The following is a 21,088-nucleotide window of genomic DNA, read 5'->3' as shown; positions in this document are numbered from 1 at the left end:
ACACATGCACACACACACATGCACAATCCTTTTTGAAAAAATTAATACTCATCAATACCAATCCTTAGAAAACAATTTTTAAGAACTCATAGACCCAAATACCTCTAAATAGATACTGGAAGGCTCAGAGAGAGCAGAGCCTCTGCCCTAGAGAAGTAGATTAGCAGAAACAGCAGAGTCAGCAGAAATTTGCAAGTTTGCCAGGTACTTTGTATTCATCCCACTTGCGATTGTAGAGCACCTAGTGAGTGCCAAGTCCCCAACATGAAGAAGTCAGGGAGAGGGCCTTGGACTCACAGAGGTTATTTTCTGGGGATATTGATTGTTAGGTAAAACACGGTGGTCTTGACCCTCAGGATTATTTCTTCGTGTTGCCCATAAATCCAAGCAATTGTTTTCTTTAGAAACCAGAGATGATTTTGATGAATTGACCTGACAATGCATGGCACATCATATTTACTTGGGAGAATTTAATAACCCTGGAGAGTCCCCAAGGAAACATGAACATTTCCACATACCTTTATCCTAATGGGATCAGAATAACAGAATGTAGATGTGAAGATTTAGGGTTCTCACAGGCAGAGGAAGCTTCTGGAAAGACTTTTAACTCTGTTAAGCCTTCCACCTACATTCACTGTGAAAGAGAAGTCAGACCAACAGGAACCTGGGTTGGGGATGGCAAGCAGTCTGTGGAAATGAATTGCCTTCTTGGGGAAGAGGCCATCTGTTTCTCTAGGAGTGTCATGCTTGCAATTTAAACATGAATGTGAAAAAGTGCCGGTTGTGGATAAAACGTGGCAGGAAGAGTTTTATATGCTTTGGAATTCTGAGAGGAAAAATTAATAATGTAGAATATTTGCTAGAAGTTGTTCTTAAAGTCATTCAACACCTGTCCCTTATCTCCTAAGCTAGAGACAATTTTATATTAAACTAGGCAAGAGCACGCAAAAGGGCAATCGCATGACACAACACACACTCAGTGTATCGTATATGAAGATTTTACTTTTATATGCAGTGCATTGGCTCCCAGCTGTATCTTCTTTAATTAGTGGGTAAATTCACTGCTTCCTCCTTTCAAAGTCCTTTAGGTGTGCATCAAATATAAAAGTATTAACATATTAGAAAATGCAAAAATCCCATCTGGGGACTCATTTAACCTTTTGGGAAGCTTATAACTTGCTGTACAATTCAGCGAAGTTTGAACTTCTGTCGGATAGAATTAGATTTGGTTCCAAGAAACTAGAAATACTAGGTCCAGGGAGAAGGCTCCAAGGCCTGGCGAGCTGAATTTGATCTCCCAAACCCACACTGTAGAAGCAGAAAGCTGAGTCCTGAAAGTTGTCCTATGACTTTCACGTGTGTGCTGTTACTCCAGCACCCTCATGCCCCACCCTCAGATGTGTAAACAATAAGATGTACAAAAGAATTCATATCCACGGCTCACGTGGTGACATACACTTGTGATCCCAGCTGACGGGAGGCTGAGGTGGGAAGCTTATGAGTTTGAGAGCAGCTTTGACTACACATGGAGTGTGAAGCTAGCTTTGGCTAAGCAGTAGGACTCCTGCCTCAAAAGAACAAGGAATTATAGATATAGACCTCACTGTGTTTTCTCAGTGCCTGTCTGATCCTACCAGCCTGAGTTGCAAATAACTTACTTTGATGTTTATAAAAAAATTTACTTATTTGTATATATACTGTGTGTGTGTGTGTGTGTGTTTGTGTGTTTGCATGCTTACATGTCAGGTGCATACCTGGAAGTTAGAAGACAACTGTGTAGAGTCTCTCCTTTCTCATGTTTACATGATTCCTGGGGATCAGACTCAAATTTGTCAGGCTTACATGGCATGCATCTCTAACCACTGGGCGATCTTGACACCCCTACATTGGTGCTGACTTGAGGACTCTGTAGTTTTCTTCCTGGTATGTCCATTTGCCACACAGCACATCTCAATCCCTTCTCTGGAAGGCTGAGCCCTGCCCCCTGTTCTTTAGGGAGCTTTTAGGGTGCAACTGAATATGCTCAGGAGCAAAGCTGCTGTGGCTCCTGCTCATGTCTTAGACTCTGTCCCTGATAGCTGGGGACAGCTCTGCCCCCCCCCCCCCCCCCCCCGTGTCTGGTGAGGACAGCTCTCCTGTGTAGTGCACTGGCCTTCAATGTCTCAATGTCTTTTAATCATAAAAACCTCTCCTTATTGGTCAACAGGTGCTTGGTTATGGGAATGAATTTGCAGTAGAGGCACTAACACTTTTTTAGTATATACAATGAAAACTAGGTACTAACTCTTTCCACATTAAATGATGGTCTAGAAAAGCCTCCTCCTCCCCTTTCTTCTCCTCCTTCTCCTTCTCCTCCTCCTCCTCCTCCTCCTCCTCCTCCTCCTCCTCTTCTTCTTCTTCTTCTTCTTCTTCTTCTTCTTCTTCTTCTTCTTCTTCTTCTTCTTCTAAGAATTCAGAACTTGCTCAGGGATGGTTGTGGTGATGGTTGCTGTTGTGGCAGTGATGATGGTGTAGGTGGTAGTGGTCTAAGCCTTTAGTCCCAGAACTCTGGAGGCAGAGGTAGGTAGATCTTCATGAGTTTAAGGCCAGCCTGGTCTACATAGTGAGTTCCAGGACAGCCAGGACCATACAGAGAAACCCTGCCTCAAATTCTTAAAAAACAAAACAAAACAAAAAACAAAGGAACAAACAAAAAAACCCAACAGTCCCCTGCTACCTGATCCCCCAAAGAAGTGGGTTGTTTGTGCTATTTTTATCTTATTCTCTGGCCCCTACTTCTTTTTCTAGTCACTTGCATACTAAATTATAAAACTCACCCTTGATATTAATATAGAAAAATATAGGCAGCTTTGGAAGAAGCCATGGTAGGGGCAGCTTCAGAGGTTTTGGTTCTGTGCAGCCATGCAGGATACTAAGAAGGGTCTAAGCACTGGCTAATGCTCTCTTGAAATTTGTGATAACTTTTGAACAAGGTGGCCTACAGTTTCCCTTTTGCCCTGGGCTCCTGCAGTCAGGCAGCTAATCCGGACTGCTAATTTGCCCAGCAAAGACTTGGACTTTGAACCTCACTTTAGGTTGGCTCACCAGATAGTGTCTCCCTTTTGGATTAGTTCTTGAGATTACCATTAATAAAACATAAATTCTCCTTAAAGCATTTTGCAGTTTCTAGTGATGTAATACTGATTTTTAAAATAGTGTTGGAGCCTATAATATATGGGAATCCTTAATAGTTTACTATTGTCCGTTATTTTTAGGTACTAAGTCAATTTTAAAATACTTAAAATCACAATTGCTTAAAAGATAGTATCTTTTAAAAATAAAAACTTAAAGTTAGCATGCAAAATAATTGCTTTCCTTATGCCGATGTACATCTCATTGTTCACTTCCATTATTAGTAGGAATTTATGAGGAAACCAATTAAAAGCCGGGTATGGTGGCGCACACAGGCAACCCCAGCTCCTGGGAGAATTAGGCAGGAGGATTTTGAGGTCAAGACCAACCTGAGCTACATAAGGAGATGTGTTTCATTTATAACACAGATGAGTGCTAATTCAGACCTGTGAAAACGGAGTACAAACCATTCAACAGCCCGACAATGTAATATAAAGCGGGTCGGTGTCCATGAGAAGACACCGAGTAAGTATTTCAGTCTTCCAGTCACCGTGGCTGGGAAGACTTGCTTTTGGAGTCAACTTTACTATGTTTTTTTTTCCTGTGTTTTTAGCCTCCGCACCTCAATCAGACGAAGGCTCGGACATCGACTCTGAACCCGATTTACCGCTGAAGAGGAAGCAGCGCAGGAGTAGAACCACCTTCACCGCAGAGCAGCTGGAGGAACTGGAGCGTGCTTTCGAGAGAACCCATTACCCTGACATTTACACCAGGGAGGAGCTGGCCCAGAGGGCGAAGCTTACCGAGGCCCGTGTGCAGGTACGGATGCCCAGACTTCAGGGACTTCCTCCAATCCAGGGAGGAACCTCGAGGGTCTCCTTGTGGGAAGCTTTTTCGTTGTTTGTTTGGTTTTACTAAGTAGCGCGGGCTGGTATAAACTTATAGGTCTCCTAAGTGCTGGCCTTACAACACAACACACAGCCAAGAAGTGTTTGAAGCCAAGAAAACCACATTAGCAACAGCGCTTAGCGTGGATGAGAATCTGTAGACTTTGGTTGCTGTTGGAGGCCATTTTCTTAGCACACAATTCATTCTATTTCTGTGCACTCAACATTAGGATCCTGATAGTGTACCAGAAACTATATGACTGTTGAGGGTGGTTCCCAGGTAATAGCAAACATATTTTTGACTGGTTATTTTTGCTCGAGGCACAATTTTAAGTCTTGTATTTCACACAAATTAACTGGTGAATCATCACTAAAGCTCTTAGTTGACATAGTTCCCATGCCCTATGGATGAGGAAATAGAAACTTCAGCTAGTTAAATAATTACCTAAGCTAACACTGCTGCCTGCTAGTACGGAAACCACGGCTCCCGTGTGCTTTATCCGTGGCCTTACCATTGGAAAAAATGTGCAAAAATTTATGCACTCTCGTCTTTTACAGATTGGATCGTTTGGAAAACAATTATATTATTTTAGGATCATGGTGATGCCTGATTTTGGTTGTCAACTTGACACATGTAGGAAGAGGAATGTGTCCAGCTGAGGAATTGCCTCCATCTGATTGGCCTATGAGCGTGTCTGTGGGAGCAAATTCTTGATTGCTAATTGATATAGAAGAGTCTAACCACTGTGTGTGGTGCCATTCCTGGGCAAGTGGTCCAGGGTGATCATGAACCAGAGGAGTCAAGCCAGTAAGCGGTGTCCCTCCATGGTCTCTGATTCAGCTCCTGCTTCCAGGTTCATCTGGTGGCTTCCTTGAATGGGTGAAGGACTGTCAAGCATCAGATGAAATGAATCCTTTCCTTCTCAAGTTGCTTTTGGTTGAGTTTATCACAGAAAGAAAATTAGCACAATCCTGTTTTGGTCTTTATTTTCTTACATTAATTAATTTCTCTCCATGTGTATTATATCTGGAGGAGAGAAGACAACTCGTAGGAGTTAGTTTACCCTTTCTCCATATGGGTTCTAGGGATCAAACTCAGATCATTAAGCTTGATTTTGTGTACCTTTAACTAGCTGAGCCATTTCTCTAACCTTGAATTATCTTTTGATATCTTTGTGAGCCTATTGAAGTTGGCATGTCTAACTCGAGTGTACAACAATGCTTTCATAACCAGCAGTGAACTTTCACTTCAGATTTTTTGGGTACATTACACAAGGCTAAGTGATGTCCAGAATGCTAGGTCATCCTATAAGTTTAGTTTTTCTATTTGGAAATACCAGGTGATTTACCCAGCATTTCATGGTCAACTTTGGACTTTTTGGCAGTGAGATACTCAGTTGTTGACACGTTCCCTAGATTTATCAACACTTTTATATGTCCACTGCATTGCTCTTTCTATTGAAGCAGCATCTTCAAGAGTCTCCTTATATTGCAGAGTCTAGGGAGAGGAGTTGCTTTATTCAGTCTTCCACGTGGTCTAAATCATATCAGAATAGTCAAGGGATGAAGAGATGGACCAGTGGTTCTCTTCAAGAGCTGCAGTCTAATAAGGGCAATGAAGTCAGCATACAAATAATCACAAAGAAACAAACAAAGCAGATGTGTCAAGTGGCAATAAAAATGCATCATGTGAGTGGAAGAAAGGAAAAGAGGAAGTCTTGGAGAAAAAAAAGTAGGGAAAATGGCCTCCATTGGACAGAGACAGGGACAAGTATTCATCCAAGGGCACAGCACAGGGATAAAGTTGGAAGTGCCTGACCTACATATGAGATGACAACTTATTTTTTCATCCAGGCATCCTGAGAGCTCAGGGACTAGTCCCCTCTGGTTGGGATATGAACAGAGGAAGGCTGGGAGTGGATGGATGTAGAGCAGGGCCCAGGACGCCCATTAAGACTTGTCTATCAGGGTATCCGGCTCACAGAGGGTCTGTGACAAGGAGTAGATGATGGGATTGGTCAGGATGAGGTGGAAAGTAAGCAGCAATTGTGTAAGTTGGAGATGTGTTAGAAGGGTGACGAGAAGAACCATGGGTAACCATGGGTACACTGGGGCTCCTGAGACTGACAACTTAACATTGAAAGTACTGAACTGGGGAGATTGCTCAGTGGTTAAAGCACTTGCTGAGCAAGCCTGACATCCACATCCAGGATCCCCGGGACGTATGCAGATGCTGTTGGGCAAGGCAATATGTCTATAACTTCAGCTTTAGAGGGAGGAGATAGGACATCAGCAGAGAAAGTTGGCTAGCACCAAAGTGGTTCCATTAACCAGCTCTGGGTTCATTTAAGAGTCTCTTTACCTCAGTGGATAAAGCAGAAGAGACAGAGAGTGATTCCCGACATCAATCTTACACTTCGACATGTACATGAACATGATGCATGAGCTTATCCATGTGAACACTAGACACACACAGAAAGGAAGAAAGGAAGGGATGAAGGAAGGAAGAAAGAAAGAATAAATAAAGAAACTGCAACAGTTGAGTTCTACCCACTTCACTGGGACAGAGTGCTCCTCTCTTGCATAGGACAAAACCCATCTTCTTTATCCATGAACCAGGATGCATTTACTTTGTATCCTAGTGAGATGAAATAGTTCTCTTGTGTTGTAATACTATAAGCATGGATATAACACACATCAAAATGCCATATCATATCTACTTTGCTCCTGATAGTCCTGTGATTGCCCCATTTAAGTGTGTGATGAGGCTGTGATTTCCCATGGAGTGTTCACTTGATTTCAAGATTTAGCTCTGTACTTCATAACTGGGGAAGCTGGCATTCTGGTGTGTTCTAAAGACTGGTCCATAGCCAGCTTCGAATGCAGTGTAAATAAAAACTAAGCTTCACAATGATGAGACAAAGAAGAATGAGAATCTAAAGTGTGTTCATCCCTGCTCTCTCTTGTTCTTGCCTTTGTCAAAAACTAAGAAGGAAACAGAGTAAGTTTGAAATCCACAAAGCTTGTATAGTCCTCAAATTCTCATCTGGCTCGGTGAGGGCCAGAGCATAATAATAATAGCCTATTAAATTTCAGAGGACATGGGATCAAACCAATAAAGAGTGGTTCATATTTTTCTATGTGGTGGCCTCCCCTCCAAAGCAGGGCCCTCATTAATGTAACAGCTGTCTTAATGTGGCTTTAACCCAGTGACTCTTTACATTCCTTATGGCTTCTTTAGCTCCCTTGAGACACATCGTGTCTTGCACCAGGCTATGATCTACAGCCTAACAAATTCCCTAGAACAACCAGCGTATGGATCTTTTACTTAACCCAGCAGGAAAAAGATGGGAGCAGTTAATCACTGATTAAAATGCCAGCAGAAACTGCCCGAGTGTTCAGGAAGGTCTGGGAAAGCAGTAGCTCAATCAACCCACGTTGAATGATAGCCAGAAAGTGTGAGTTACTTTAATTTGGGGCACCTGGGAAAAACCAAACCTCAAACCCTCAAACCCCAAACCATGTCTACATTCCATGTTCTACCCTTTTGAGAAAAAATATTTCCAGTCTCTTCTGAATAGAGGTGAAACGAAAGCAATAATAACTTAGGCCTTTGTCAGTGTTTCATCCCAATTCATTTGGATGGTCATGTTTTTTTTTACTGCCAACTCTAAGCAGACAACAACCTAAGATCCTGTTTGTGCAGCAAAGGCTCTGCCTAGAAATAATGTCAGAAGAAGCGGAAGAGGAGGGAAAATATCAGAAACAAAGACAAAGCCAGACTGTTAGTTGAATTCTTTGGGTAGCTGTTCATGAGCAAAATAATGGAAACATGAAAATTTAAATTAGAAGAATTTCTTGCAAACATGTATGGCATGGAAATAGTTTAGTAAGCATTTCATCTCAGGACGAACCAGGCCTGTTTCTTACTATAAAGAAGAGAGAAGATGTGAAGGACAGCTACCTGTGGAAACAGCATTTGACCAGGAGGTAGAAGGCATGGTCCTAGCTTGCCAAGAATGTTTTGCTGAGTTTGAACTTGAGTTTGATTTTTTAAAAAAATATAGAGTAAATTATATCAGATGATTTCAGTATGGGTTCAAGGACCACCACGGCAAATTTGGATGGATTTCCAGAGAGCTGGGTAACATGAGATTATTTCACAAGTGTGTGTGTGTGTGTGTGTGTGTGTGTGTGTGTGTGTGTGTGTGGTCTGTCTGTTTACATAAGTGTTGGCTAGGGACAGTGTCTTCGGATTTTATAATTTCAAACAGCATCTCTCTCTTATCCCTAAACTGAAACCTACTAGGAGGGGGTGGAGAGACAGATCAGTGGTTTTAAGTACTTGGTGCCCTTGCTGAGGACCCTGGTTCAATTCTCAACCTCTATACAGCAGCTCATGACTATCTGTAACTTCAGTCCCAGGTGATCCAATGACATGCTTCCTTGGGCATCCAGCATGTGTGTACATGGACACAGGCATGGACATGCCTGAAGACAAAATGCTTAAAGACTAAAATAAGATGGTAGAAATAAATAAGAAAAAAGGGGGACTCTATTAGGCAGCATCATTCCTCAGGATTCTTTGCCCTAAAGTTTGGGATTCTCAGGAAAGTTCCAAGGAGTTTTAAGTCACCTAATATTCCTCTTTAGTTTAGAAGGTAGGACAGGTAGAAAAAAAACCTTGAATTCCATAATAGAACAAAACTATAGTCACCTGCCACTCTTCACAGGACATAGCCCTTGATGTGTTACTATGCAGATAACTGGGCTTATGTGTGTCCATGATCCTGCAAGGACATACCACTCCTCTGCCTGATTTTCCTCCACTTAGGTGCTGGGTGGCAACAATGATGGGAGAGAGGGCTGGGAAGAGCAGGGCATTGGAAGAAGTAGGAGATGGGAGTAAATGAGAGGGTTTGGGGAACCAGCAATATGTCCCGCAGTTACCTACTTGACATGTACTCTCCTTGGCTTGATAGCATACACATCCAAGAAGCTAGTGTCTAATGAAGCATTTTACAGTCCCGTGGAATTCTCTTTTAAGGGATCGAGTATTAAGTTTTCCTTCCCATTTTTCAAATTGCATTGGAAATAACCCATCTGGAATAATGTAGGCTAGACTGCCTTTGAGGACAAACCAAAAATGGGAGCAAGTAATTTATTGATGGGTAAAATTAGGCTCACACCATGGGACAATTAGCACTAATCCATGAAACTTGGAAGCAAATTTAACCTAAGCCAACATTCAAGTCAAACTGGCTCCCAATTATTTGAGGTGTTCTGTGGGCACTTCCCTGTTTACTAGTTGGCACGTAAGGCCGTTGGCTGTTGACCACAGAGTGAAAAACACTAAGCCAGGTTTAGATTTACTTGGATTTCTCAGAAGTGTTCATTTTAATAATGAGTGTGTATTGAACGCTTATAGCTCCTAAACATTATTTGAAGTGCCTTACCACATGGCTCTCTTAAATGATTGCAACTGTGTCTTGAAGTAGGTTTGCATATTTCTTATTTAGCAAACGAGAGAACAGAACTCCACAGATACTAAGCAAAACATTGGAGGTCAAAGTGGGGGCCAGTAGGGAGCTGGGGTTTGACTTCTGACTGGTCTGCATGGTGCCTCGGTGACTAAAAAGCATCCCTGCATTTTCACTGTAGAAGTAAGCACAAATCCTCCACACCCCAATGTACAGAGTTGAGTCTGAACAAGTTAGAAACTAATCATGAAGGGAACTTTTATGAAAATTGTATTCTTGGCTTTAAATGCATTATTTTATTTCCTCTCATAGTTATCACGATGCCATAGGGAACTTGTGAATGATTTAAATATTGCCTCACATACCCATCGGATATTATAATGTAGAAATCTACAAGGGATCATTTTTTAAAGGGTGTAACTCACCTTATTGATAGATTCAATGGCAAAGCAAAAAACAGACTTGGGATAGGTAAAAAATGAGCCAGGCTGCTACTCATCAATTGAAATAAAAACTTGATTTATGGTTATATTTAATGCATTCGAGATTATATAGATAGTTATAGGCAATTAACTGTGTTTGATAGTAGGCAGTCAACCAACCAATGTGGGTCTCCTGCCCTCACTTACTTAGCATGTCTGTAGCAATGGAAAGCCAGAAGAAGCTATGTAGAGAGAATAAAATTTCATTGACTTACAGGTCAAATAATTACACTTAACAGCTATGTAGCTGACTCTGTAAACCTTGATCTCTCTGCCTTATTGCCAAAGACAATCTTAGAACATCAAAGACAAGTTCGTTTCTGTTGCTATGGTTTCTGTTTTCAAAACATGAAGGAATTTCTTTAAAAACATTGTTTTTAAATGTGTGTGAGCATTTTGCTCTCATTTATGGGTGCCTAGTGAATAAGGAGCCTGGAAAAGAGTTTTGGATTTCCTACAACTGGAGTTACAGACCGTTGTGACTTATCACATGGGTGCTGGGAATCAAACCTGGGTCCTCTGGTGGAGCAGTCAGCGCTCTTCACTAATGAGCCGCCTGCTCAGCACCTGATAAAAAGATATTTTTAATAAATTGTATCCAAATCATACATTCTCTCTTCCTGTTGGGGATGGAACCATTCTGTATTGTGCCTTCACAGGACACAGCAGATTTTGAGTTGATTGCTTCTCAGGAATGGATGATTCTATGCTGTTATAGGAGGCATTTCTTCTTCAGTTTGGTATCAGGTGATGTCACCAGTCCAGAAGCCCATGCTTGGACAATACGTGTCTTTACAGTGAAGGTCATTTTAAGGACAGGTTTTCTTTTTTTCAACTGGGAATTGAAGCTGTTTACAGGGCAAAGGCTGAAGGCAGTCTTCATTGTCAGTATGCTTTTTCTTTAGTGATGTGTCTGGCAAGCATGGGTGGTTCTAGAAATACTGAAGTTGGCATTGGCTAGATCATTAAAAAAAAAAATCTCTGGTTAAATAGCCAGAGACAAGCAGATCAGGCCTTACTGGGCCTGGTTTTCCCCAGAACAGAGCTCTGGATAGAGGGAAGGAGCATAGGTTAAGTAGTGGGATTCTTTCCTTTGGGAACCCCAAACTTCCTGTTGGAAGTTTGCTTTTCAGTAAAGATTTGATTCAAAGTATTTTTCTTGAGTTTGTTTGTTTGTTTGTTTTAATGGCTATGTTTGAGTTTGAAAAGCCTGAGGCCTCTTACATGGCAGGCAAATTCTTTAACATTGAGTGATACCACCTAGCTTCTTCCAGTCAGGTTTTGTTTTTTGTTTTTTGTTTTTTTTTTTTACATAATACTTTGATTGATGATTTGGGAATTTCATATCATGAACCCTGATCACATCCACTTCCCAGTCCTTCTAGGTATGCCCCCACATCCTTGTGACCCCCCAAAAAAGAAGAAATAGTTTTATTTTTAATTGTAACTATAACAGGTAATATACCATAAATATTTAAAAATAAACTCCTCATGGGTTCCTGCTATGTCTTTAGTACTTAATAGAATCAGTTTGGGAAAAGAAAATGAGTGTGAACTTCGAATCTGTAGCCACTTAGTTTGTTTGGATTCTGCCTTTTGATGGTACTTGTGGAAATTGGGGATTGTCTTCATTATTATTTGAGCAAAGCTGGCATCTACTTCTCAGTCTTGGGAAGCCTTGTTATGCTAAGCTTTGTGGGGAATTCAGCCATAGCCAATCCTGCCCAGTGCAAATGAACTTGCTTATCTAAAGGTTATAGATGGTAGTAGGCAGAAAGCCAGACAACATGCTTCCACCATATCCAAGTGTGGGTTTCTAAGTGCTTCGTGGAGGGGTGCACTGGAATTCAGGATGGTGACTGCATTAATGATGTCACCTCAAGGCATCTAGCCATTCACTTCTCCCAGGATAGCACAGAAATCTGGAACTTTGCAGCATGCAGTTGATCTTGAATGGGTGAAGCAACAGCCTTTCTGAATCAAAGGTCTCTTAATCCTTGTAGCTTTATCATTCGAAGTTCGACTACTAGGTGTGAATTCTCACCCCTAGACTCTTTCACTAACACCATTGTGCCAAACTCTTCCTTGAAAATGGTTTTCTTCCCATGATGCTCCTGGGAGTCATATAGTTTAAAGAAGAAAACACAACCAATGCGGGCTTGAAATCGAGCGCTCCTGGTTTCGTGACACCAGGTGGGAATTCATTACGTCAAATGAAACTTTAATTCAATTATTCATCAACATGGGGAAATACTGGATTGCCTTCTTTTCCCCTTGGAAACATAAAGACTATTAAAAGTTAATATTGGGAGTGTGCGAGGCTTAGTGGATAAAGGTACTCGCCACAAAGTCTGTCTGATGACCTCAGTTCAACCCCTGGAACCCTCATGGTGAAAGGGGAGAATGGGCTCTTGCAAGTTACCTCCCATATGTGTTCTGGGCAAGGAGTGTCTCTGTGAAATTCTCGTTTCTTAGCCAGGCTGGTCAAGTCTTTCTGCACTCCACTGTGACCTCTATCTAGAAAGATACTTCCTGTGACAATCATGGCCAACTTTTAAGATGAGCAGACACTTTGTCCCCACTTTAAAGTTTTGTTTTGATTTTGATTTTTTGACTTTCTAACATAGAACTTCTGTGTCTTGTGAGCCATTCATATATTTTTGGTTGTGAGCCTAGCCTTCAACAGCTGAGCTATCTCTCCAGCCCATTGTGAGTTATTCTTTTGGGCTTTGTGGAGGAGGCTGCTGCCTGAATCCCAAACTCTCATCCCCTACTGACCCTTCAGCTTTGAATGCTATGTTTTTTTACCATGTTAAATCTCAGTGAACTTTTGGATAAATATATTAATACTTTAATTGATAGATATCCTCTCCTGTGGTATGATAAATACTATGTGTGTGCCCTAAAATTTTTTTCTCCAAGTTTTGTTTAATGTTTTAATTATTCATGTTTAAATCATAATTGGACAAGAGCTCAAGGTGTATTAAAGACCTATATAGTATCACTTGGCATGTTAAACATTCAGTTATATTTCTGGCTGGTATCTTACTCTCCTTTGACACAAGAAAAAAAATCTGTTTTGAATTACTGGTAATTCAAAAATTTTTTTTTCAACAAATTTTTCTGAACGTAGGGTGATTAATTTAAGTGTTCAACACAGAGCATAACAGTACATAACACAGGTACCAAGAGAAACAAACTATTTTCATTGGGAAAATCTTCCCTTTTGTTTGAAGTGCTTCATCGGCACCTATTCTAATTGAGATCAGTGTGGTGTGTCACATCTGAAAGAGATGGGCAAACGGCTCTACTTGTATGAACTTTTGTTCAATTCATGTAACCAGGACAGTGTTTTTCAACCTGTGGGTTGTGACCCCTTGGTGGGGGGGGGAATGAATGGCCATTTCAAGGGGGTGTGTCACCTAAGACCACCAGAAAAGCACAGATATTTACATTATGATTCATAACAGCGGTGAAATTACAGTTACGAAGTAGCAATGAAAATAGTTTTATGGTTGAGGGTCACCATAACATTAGGAACTGTATTAAAGGGTTGCAACTTTAGGAAGGTGGAGAACCACTGATCTAGAACCTATACTTACACTGATTACAGATCTACAGAAATAGACTGATAGAAATATATAGCCCAAGGCTTGGTGCATGTAATTGGCCAGGTCAACTTTAGGGCATGTGCTATATGTGTGAATGTTGGTGTGTGGGGTTGTCCAAGTGCATCATAGGTTTCCTGGAAGGGCTGTGGTATGAGAGTGAAGGGCATTGATAGCAGCAGTAAAAAACACTTCCTGTTTGGGACCCTGCACAACTGTCTCTGCCCGCTGTCATCACCAGCTTTGCTAGAGCTGATCCAAATCCATAAAGGGTCTATACAGCCCCTTTCCTGACCTCCCGACATTTAACTCCCCTTTCACCCCTACCTATTACCGAAGACAGAGGGTTCTTGCCCGTATTTCCCCTGTCAGTAAGGGGCCTTTAATCTGTTTTACCATGAAAAATTCATTAAGAATGTACTATTATTTCATCAGTGAAATTCTCAATTTTTAAATTAAATCCATAGGTCTGGTTTAGCAACCGCCGTGCAAGATGGAGGAAGCAAGCTGGAGCCAATCAACTGATGGCTTTCAACCATCTCATCCCAGGGGGATTCCCTCCCACCGCCATGCCAACCCTGCCAACATACCAGCTGTCGGAGACCTCTTATCAGCCCACGTCTATTCCACAAGGTATCTAGGAAGAGAAAAGAGGGCATGAAAATGTAACTCCCAGTCGCCTTCCATTGGCTGTTTGACACAGTGAATCTTGTCTGTGATGCTGACTGACATTGATACTGTTTGGTGTGACAATCACATGACATCAGCTCGTCCTATACATATCTGCCATGTCTCAGAAATAGTTTGTGCTACCCTTGAAGCAATGTAGCATCTTTTCATTGTTCTAAAACCAATGCAACTTTCCTAAAGAAACGTATGATTTTCCTCCCCTGGTTGCAATCAACTGAGGTTTCTGGGACTGTGATTGCTGCAGTAGTAATCCAGGGAAGGTAAGCTTTGGTAAGCTCATCATGTGTTAGGACGAGAGGGAAATGGTATGATGCTTAAACTGTAAGATTTTTGGGGGCTTGTGAAAGACAGTGTTTTCAACACTTGAAACTTCGATGCACTGTTCATATGTTAATGCCTTAAGAGTACATTTGATGAGGAATTTGGTATCTATTAGTGATTACATCGTGTTCACTGCCCAGACCAACTTGTTAGTATCGACAATGTAGTAACTGTGTTCACGTTCAAGGTGAGTGTGCCACGGGCATTGGTATACACAGTTATGTGCTTGTAGACATGCAAAGAGAGATGCACCTGTATTCGTTATGTGATTTTACATATGCATGATTGGGAATGCCGGTGGAAGTCATGTAGTATCTGACCGATGGCTAGCCATTAATGAGAACTTTTGCAATGAACTTGCTCTGCTGGTCTACCTACCAGAGACCATCATGGTTGCTCACGATGGTTACTTCTTCTTTGTTTCAGCCGTGTCAGATCCCAGCAGCACTGTTCATAGACCTCAGCCGCTTCCTCCGAGCACTGTTCACCAAAGCACTATCCCTTCGAACGCAGACAGCAGCTCTGCCTACTGCCTCCCCAGCACCAGGCATGGATTTTCAAGCTATACAGACAGCTTTGTGCCTCCATCGGGGCCCTCCAACCCCATGAACCCCACCATTGGCAATGGCCTTTCACCTCAGGTCAGTCCCGTGTTCCTAGACAGATGATTTGCCGTTACCAGAACCAAATAGTCAATTCCCTGAGGCAGGGGTATAATGAATTGCCAAATGTAAACCATAATGTATTCCTTATACGAGCCACATGATTTCAGTTTCTAAGTTTCCTTTCTCTCTTCCCTCCCTTTCTACTGGAGACATCAGAAGTTGTAGCTTAGACTTGAAATTCAAGTGACTTCTAACGCAATCATGGAGACCTGTTTATGCTCAGTTGACAAGGCATTTGTTTTGTGTCTTTCCTGTGCCTAGCTTGGAGCTTTGGCTGAAAGTTTTACAAACCTGTCAGGGTCATTCCCCCTCCCCTTTGGTTTTTGTTTGTTTGTCTGTTTCAAGTGGTATTTGGTCATCTGGCAGAATTTTGAATAAAAATTCTCATTATTGGAGAGGAAGCAGAAAAGTTGTATATAAAGAGAAGGGGGAAGGGAGGGAGAGAGGGAAAGGAAAGAAGAAAGAGAGGGAAGAGGGGGAAGGAGAGAGAAAGACCCAGCTGAAGACTAAAATGAATGAGTTAGAACACAAATTAGGAGAATGGCTAGTCTTTGGGACTATATAAATATTTGGACGTTGTAATTGTTTTTCTAATTTGCATCGAACTATGAGTTTTTCGTGGAGGATTGCATTAAGAAATTGCCCTGATAATTGCATGTCAGAGGGATGGTTAAATTTCCTACATGTGGCATCTGTCTGAACTTGACATTATTAGTGGTTGTTTAAATACAGATAGCTTGATTTTATTAGGGAGCAGTTGGCCCAGGTGGCAAGAAAAGCCACCCACTAAATTTGGAGAAATGCCACAAAGGCATTGCAATCTATAATTACAATCGTGGATCTCTTTGGGGCCGAGAGTGAGAGTTTTAACAGCTTTATCTTTTCTCTACTTCTTTTTTTCCCCCTCTCGTTGGTTAGAAAAACAGAGAGAAGCTCAGGATGACACAAATGAAAACCGAAAAGACAATTATACTCAATTACACACTAATCACGGACTATCACCGCTGCCTAAGCACCGAGAGGGTGTTCTAATAGGCAGAAAATGAGATTTTAATGGCACAAAGGGTGGCCAAAGTAACGACTCATATATCTTTGCCTTCCCCGGGTTCTTCAACTTGTGGTGTGCGTCTTCGGAGCAGAGCTCTTGGGCTCTGTGCAATGGTGATAACTCTGAGCAGCTGAGAAGTTCAAAGCCACAGGAGTTGAAAAGGCTGGATCGCAAAGTCAATGAAATAAACATTTCCGCCTCAAGGCAAAAGTTCATAAATCCTTTTTTGTAACAGTAAATGTAATTAAGTTTTATAGATTCCTATAGCACATCCTGGGCTTAGGGAAAGAAAAAAAAAGCAAGAGGTGGCTTTAAACCTCAGCAGGGAAATAACAACAGGAAAACAATAGAAGGACTTTTAGCTCCTTTGATTTCCAAGTACTGGCATTTGGGGGGGGGGGATGTGATTTTTTTTACATGACAATGACAGGCTTCCTCTCGAACTGGCAGCCTTTTAACACTCAGGGTTTCATCAAGAAACATCTTCCAGAGTTTACAAGTAAAATTGGAAGGCTCTGCCAGTCTTAGCATCAGTCACTTGGAGGCTAGAGAACAGCTTTTGCTTTTTTAAAAAAATAAATTTATTTTTATGTGAATTGGTATCTGTCCTGCCTGTGTGAGGATGGCAAATGCCCTGCAAGTGGAGTTACAGCAGTTGTGAGCTGCCATGTTGGTACTGGGAATTGAACGCATGTTCTCTGGAAAAGCAGCTGGCATGTCTCCAGCTCCGTAGAGAGCAGCTCTTTATGGGATTAATGTGGTTGAGATTAAACTGGGACAGGAGCTGTTTCGGTGAGAGGCAGGATTCCATCAGAATGTCTCAGAACTTTATTTTCTTCTGCTGTAATGGAAATAACATGACCTTGAACTCTGTACGTGACCTGGTTAGTTTCTTGCATGCAAACAAGGAATCTGGCTGTAGACGTATTAGCTAAGCAGACACATTAGAAATTGATCATCTGGCTATTAACAGTCACCTTTAAGAAAGCTTTAGAATTGGTGGCAGAGTGGGGTCATTTCATATGTACCATTGAGGAGAAAAATCCCATAGACTACTTTCCCGAGTTTATTTCATCTTGCATACCATATCAGTTCCATATTTACACTCCTGAATAATAGTGTATTTTGTGTTTCTACTGTAGATCACCAGTAGGGTTCCATGCTTACAGTGTTCCCACTGAATCAGAAATAGAGAATAATATCCTTAGGCAAAGTAGAGGACAAGACAGGGGGTGAGTAACTCTGTATCATCTGAACACATATGAAAAATAACAGAAGAGAACATTGGTTTTAGAACTCAGATTTCTACAGCTCTTTGAATCGATTGTTTCACTACAATGCCTCTTTTGAGGTAAATGATGTTACAGTGGTCTTGGTTGTCTGTCTTCGAACCCAAGTCTAATGACTTGGTTCATCTGCTAAGAGAAGAGACAGTCAGAGTGGTAGTCCTGGAGTTCCTGCTTTACGGAGACTCCATTATTGACACATGGATTGGATCATATGATTCTGAGAACAGAAGTGGTGTGACTGTCACTTCTCTATTCCCTACTTGCCCTTCTGCATCCTCCACCTCTGTTTTGTCACCTACTGAACAGGCAAATTCAGTGGCAGGACTGGAGATTGAGATTGTAATCCACTATTAGTTTAAGGGGATTGAAATTAGTATCTAGGGCTCTTGGTTATTGGTTTAGAATCTAGTCTATTCTTGATTGGGAAAGAAACCCATTTCAAAACAAAGCAGAGACAGGATTTTATTTACATTTGAAAAACACTGGTAGAGACTAGTTTTCTAAGTTGGCCTCTGGTTTTTGGTTTATTTGTTTGTTTGTTTTTGGTCAGTGCTGGGGGTTGAATTTAGTTTTTGGTTTTAGATTCATTAATTTTATTTTATGTGTAAGAGTGTTTTGTCTGTAGAGATGTATGTGTACCACATATATTCCTGGTGTCCACAGAGGTCAGAAGAGGGTGTTGGATCTCCTGGAATTGGAGTAACATACATTTGTGAATCACCATGTGGATGTTGGAAATTGAACTCAGTTCCTCTGTAAGAACAATCAGTGCTCATAATTGCTGAGCTCTTTCTCTAGCCCCTGAATTTAGGTTTTAAGTTTAGGTTAATTTAGAATTGTTTTTGATAAGACTGGTTTTCATTCATCTTTTAATTTCTACCAGTAATAAAAACATTTCTTGCTGACTGTATTACCAGCCTCAGCTTGGAGAGGGATTCTGAGAGAAGGGTGTCTGGGAGGGATGAAATAAACAATTCAAAGTCAAGTCATGGGTTTCTTTCTCTCTCTCTCTCTCTCTCTCTCTGTGTGTATGTGTGTGTTCTGATCAAGACAGCTTTTCAGATTGCTCTCTCCCACAGCCTTTTCTTGATATTCTAAAAACTCTCTGGATAGCTTATTTCTTGCAGATCAAAACTTAGGTTTTTTTAATAAGCATATTAATTCAGTTATTATCCCAGGTTCCCTTTCGATTATCTTATGAATTAGCATCCCAGGACCCCAGCCCCCGGATTCTTCAAAAGGGACAGCAAACAGAAGCACAAACAATAAGATAGTTTGGTGGGATCCCATTCTAAAATTACCATTCTGACCACACCTTGACCTAAATTAGCTCTGCCCCAGCCTGACCTTGAACTCAAATCCATCTGCCGTTGCAAGCATAAACAAAAAACAAACAAACAAACAAACACTTAGCTGGGCAGCATTTTGCCTGGAGATCACCACTCCCTAAATCTCTTCCTTGGTATCTTTCTGACAAGCTGTCTCACAACATAGCTGCCTCTGTTCTTTATAAGGAGCTATGAAGCTCCTTATGCAATTTATATTACATCCTTATATTGCTGAAAAATATATTTTCAAACTCATGTTTTCAGCATTCTTTCCCACAGCCTTAAGGGCTGTCCTGAAGGTCCCGACATTCTACCATTTTCCTGAGACATAGACATAACCTTGCCTCCTGGACTCATGCTATCTCTGATTATCATGAAGTCATCAACCTTGGCAGAGAGAAAACAACTTGAAAATACGTACATTATATTACAAACAAGCCTTATAGGCACAGCAACCATTAACATTCATAGAGGCCCATGCCCTGCTGGCTCTGTTCCAGGGGTAGGAAATGATATCATACTGTCTTTTACATGGCCAAGCCAGCCTCAGCACTGTAATAGTTCCAGGACAACCATTGGTCATGGTTTTATACATTGATGGTTTTTTTTTTTTTTTTTTTTTTATGTTTTAAGCCTTCCTAAAAATTGAGATAGATGGTAATATACAGATTTCCCATCTGATAGTTTTTGTTTTGTTTTGTTTTGTTTTGTTTTTGAATTATTGTGGTCAATTCATTGTAGCTATCTTTGGTTGAGTCTATTTGGTATATATAAAATATTTGTGCATTCTATTTGGTATTTTCTCCAGTATCACCAATGTTGGTATATTATTGACTATTCAAAGTAGCAGGGAATAGAATATATGGGAGCCAATGTATAGGTATTTTTTTTTTGTATTTTGTTTGTTTGTTTTTATTTCTTTGCTTTATATTTTTCTCGACACAAGGTCTCACTCTATACCAAGTGAGTTTAAGACTTCTAACAATCTTTTTACCCTAGTCTATCAATGCTGCAATTACGGGTGTGGGCCATTATGATCAGTTGACATCTAGTTGTTCTATAAGGAATTAATAGACACATCATTTGCCAAATGGTACCCACCCTCTTTCTATCTGCCTTCTCCTAGTTATTCTTCTGTGAACATGAGTCACACACTTCTGTTACTAGTCTCTGCCAAAGGAAGCATCATGTTGTAAGAAATTTTCAATGGGCATTAGCCATTGCCCTTGACCTGCTTGTTATGTGAGCATGGCCAAATGGTTTCACAAATGGAGGGCTGGCCTCCCATTTGCTAGCACAGACTGGATCTGTCAGGAGACATGAGGCAAGATTCTCAGAAACAGACAGGGGCAGGGCAGGTTATAAACTCAATATTTTTCACCTTCTGAATAATTGTCTGACATATTTAACCTTTCTAGGAGACAGGGCTCAGAATGAGGCTCCAGTATGCAACCCCCACCCCAGAAGACCACCCAACTCACCCTCAGAAGGTCTTTTCCTGGTGCCAATAACTTGTTTGAAAGGTTATATTCCCTTGCTGCAAGGATAACACAGGACCCAAGGATTATTGATTTCCCCTTCCACAGATACTGTTCAAAATCTCACTGCATTTGTGGGAGAGACAGAGGACACTGGCTTGGAAATTGGATTGCAAGAAAATATTACCGCACGCTCAAGACATGAGGCTCATTAACATGTGGCCCATATTTTTTTAATTAGCTTTCCTTTGCATGAAATACTACCTTCAATGCTTCCCAACCCCCAAAGCACACATAGCCAACACTCCCAACATGGGCAATTAGATTAACAAACTTTTATAATTTCATGCCCCATGTCTACCTACTTCTGTAAACTTTGTAGGATTTGTCAACAGCTTCCAACGAGCTCTTGAATGAAACACACTATCAGTTGGTTACAGGGGGTTTAGGGAAATTCTCTATTGTTCTGTCATCTATGAAAATGGGCCAACTTGGCAACATTTAGGCTTCGTCAACAATTGCAAATGATTCTTCAAATGTTTTGGGTTTGGTAAAACCTAAAACACATTTTTGCCAAATACTTTTTCTACTTCATTTTTCAAACTGTGCATTTTAGGGAACATTTGATCCATATGGTTTTGATTCATTTACTCTCATATCACTGTTTTTTTTTTTTTTTCTTCTATGGAGCCATTTGATAT

General features: G+C 41.0%; 1 protein-coding gene across 3 annotated transcripts in view; it reads left to right on the top strand.

Annotated features, from left to right (window-relative positions):
- The window catches only part of PAX3 (paired box 3), a gene marked incomplete at both ends in the record, with an annotated part of 92,209 nt that overhangs the window by 58,768 nt on the left and 12,353 nt on the right, over positions 1–21,088 (top strand). For all 3 annotated transcript variants that reach the window (XM_080933184.1, XM_080933183.1, XM_080933182.1), the window contains 3 exons: positions 3,725–3,930; positions 14,036–14,201; positions 15,006–15,220. In XM_080933184.1, coding sequence (XP_080789310.1) covers positions 3,725–3,930; positions 14,036–14,201; positions 15,006–15,220 — 587 coding nt within the window. The remainder of the gene's footprint in view (positions 1–3,724; positions 3,931–14,035; positions 14,202–15,005; positions 15,221–21,088) is intronic.

The sequence above is a fragment of the Micromys minutus genome (genome assembly GCF_963924665.1).
Source record: "Micromys minutus genome assembly, chromosome: 19".
Lineage (NCBI taxonomy): Eukaryota > Metazoa > Chordata > Mammalia > Rodentia > Muridae > Micromys > Micromys minutus.
The sequence above is the reverse complement of the archived record's forward strand: the minus strand, read 5'-3'. Positions and strand labels throughout refer to the sequence as shown.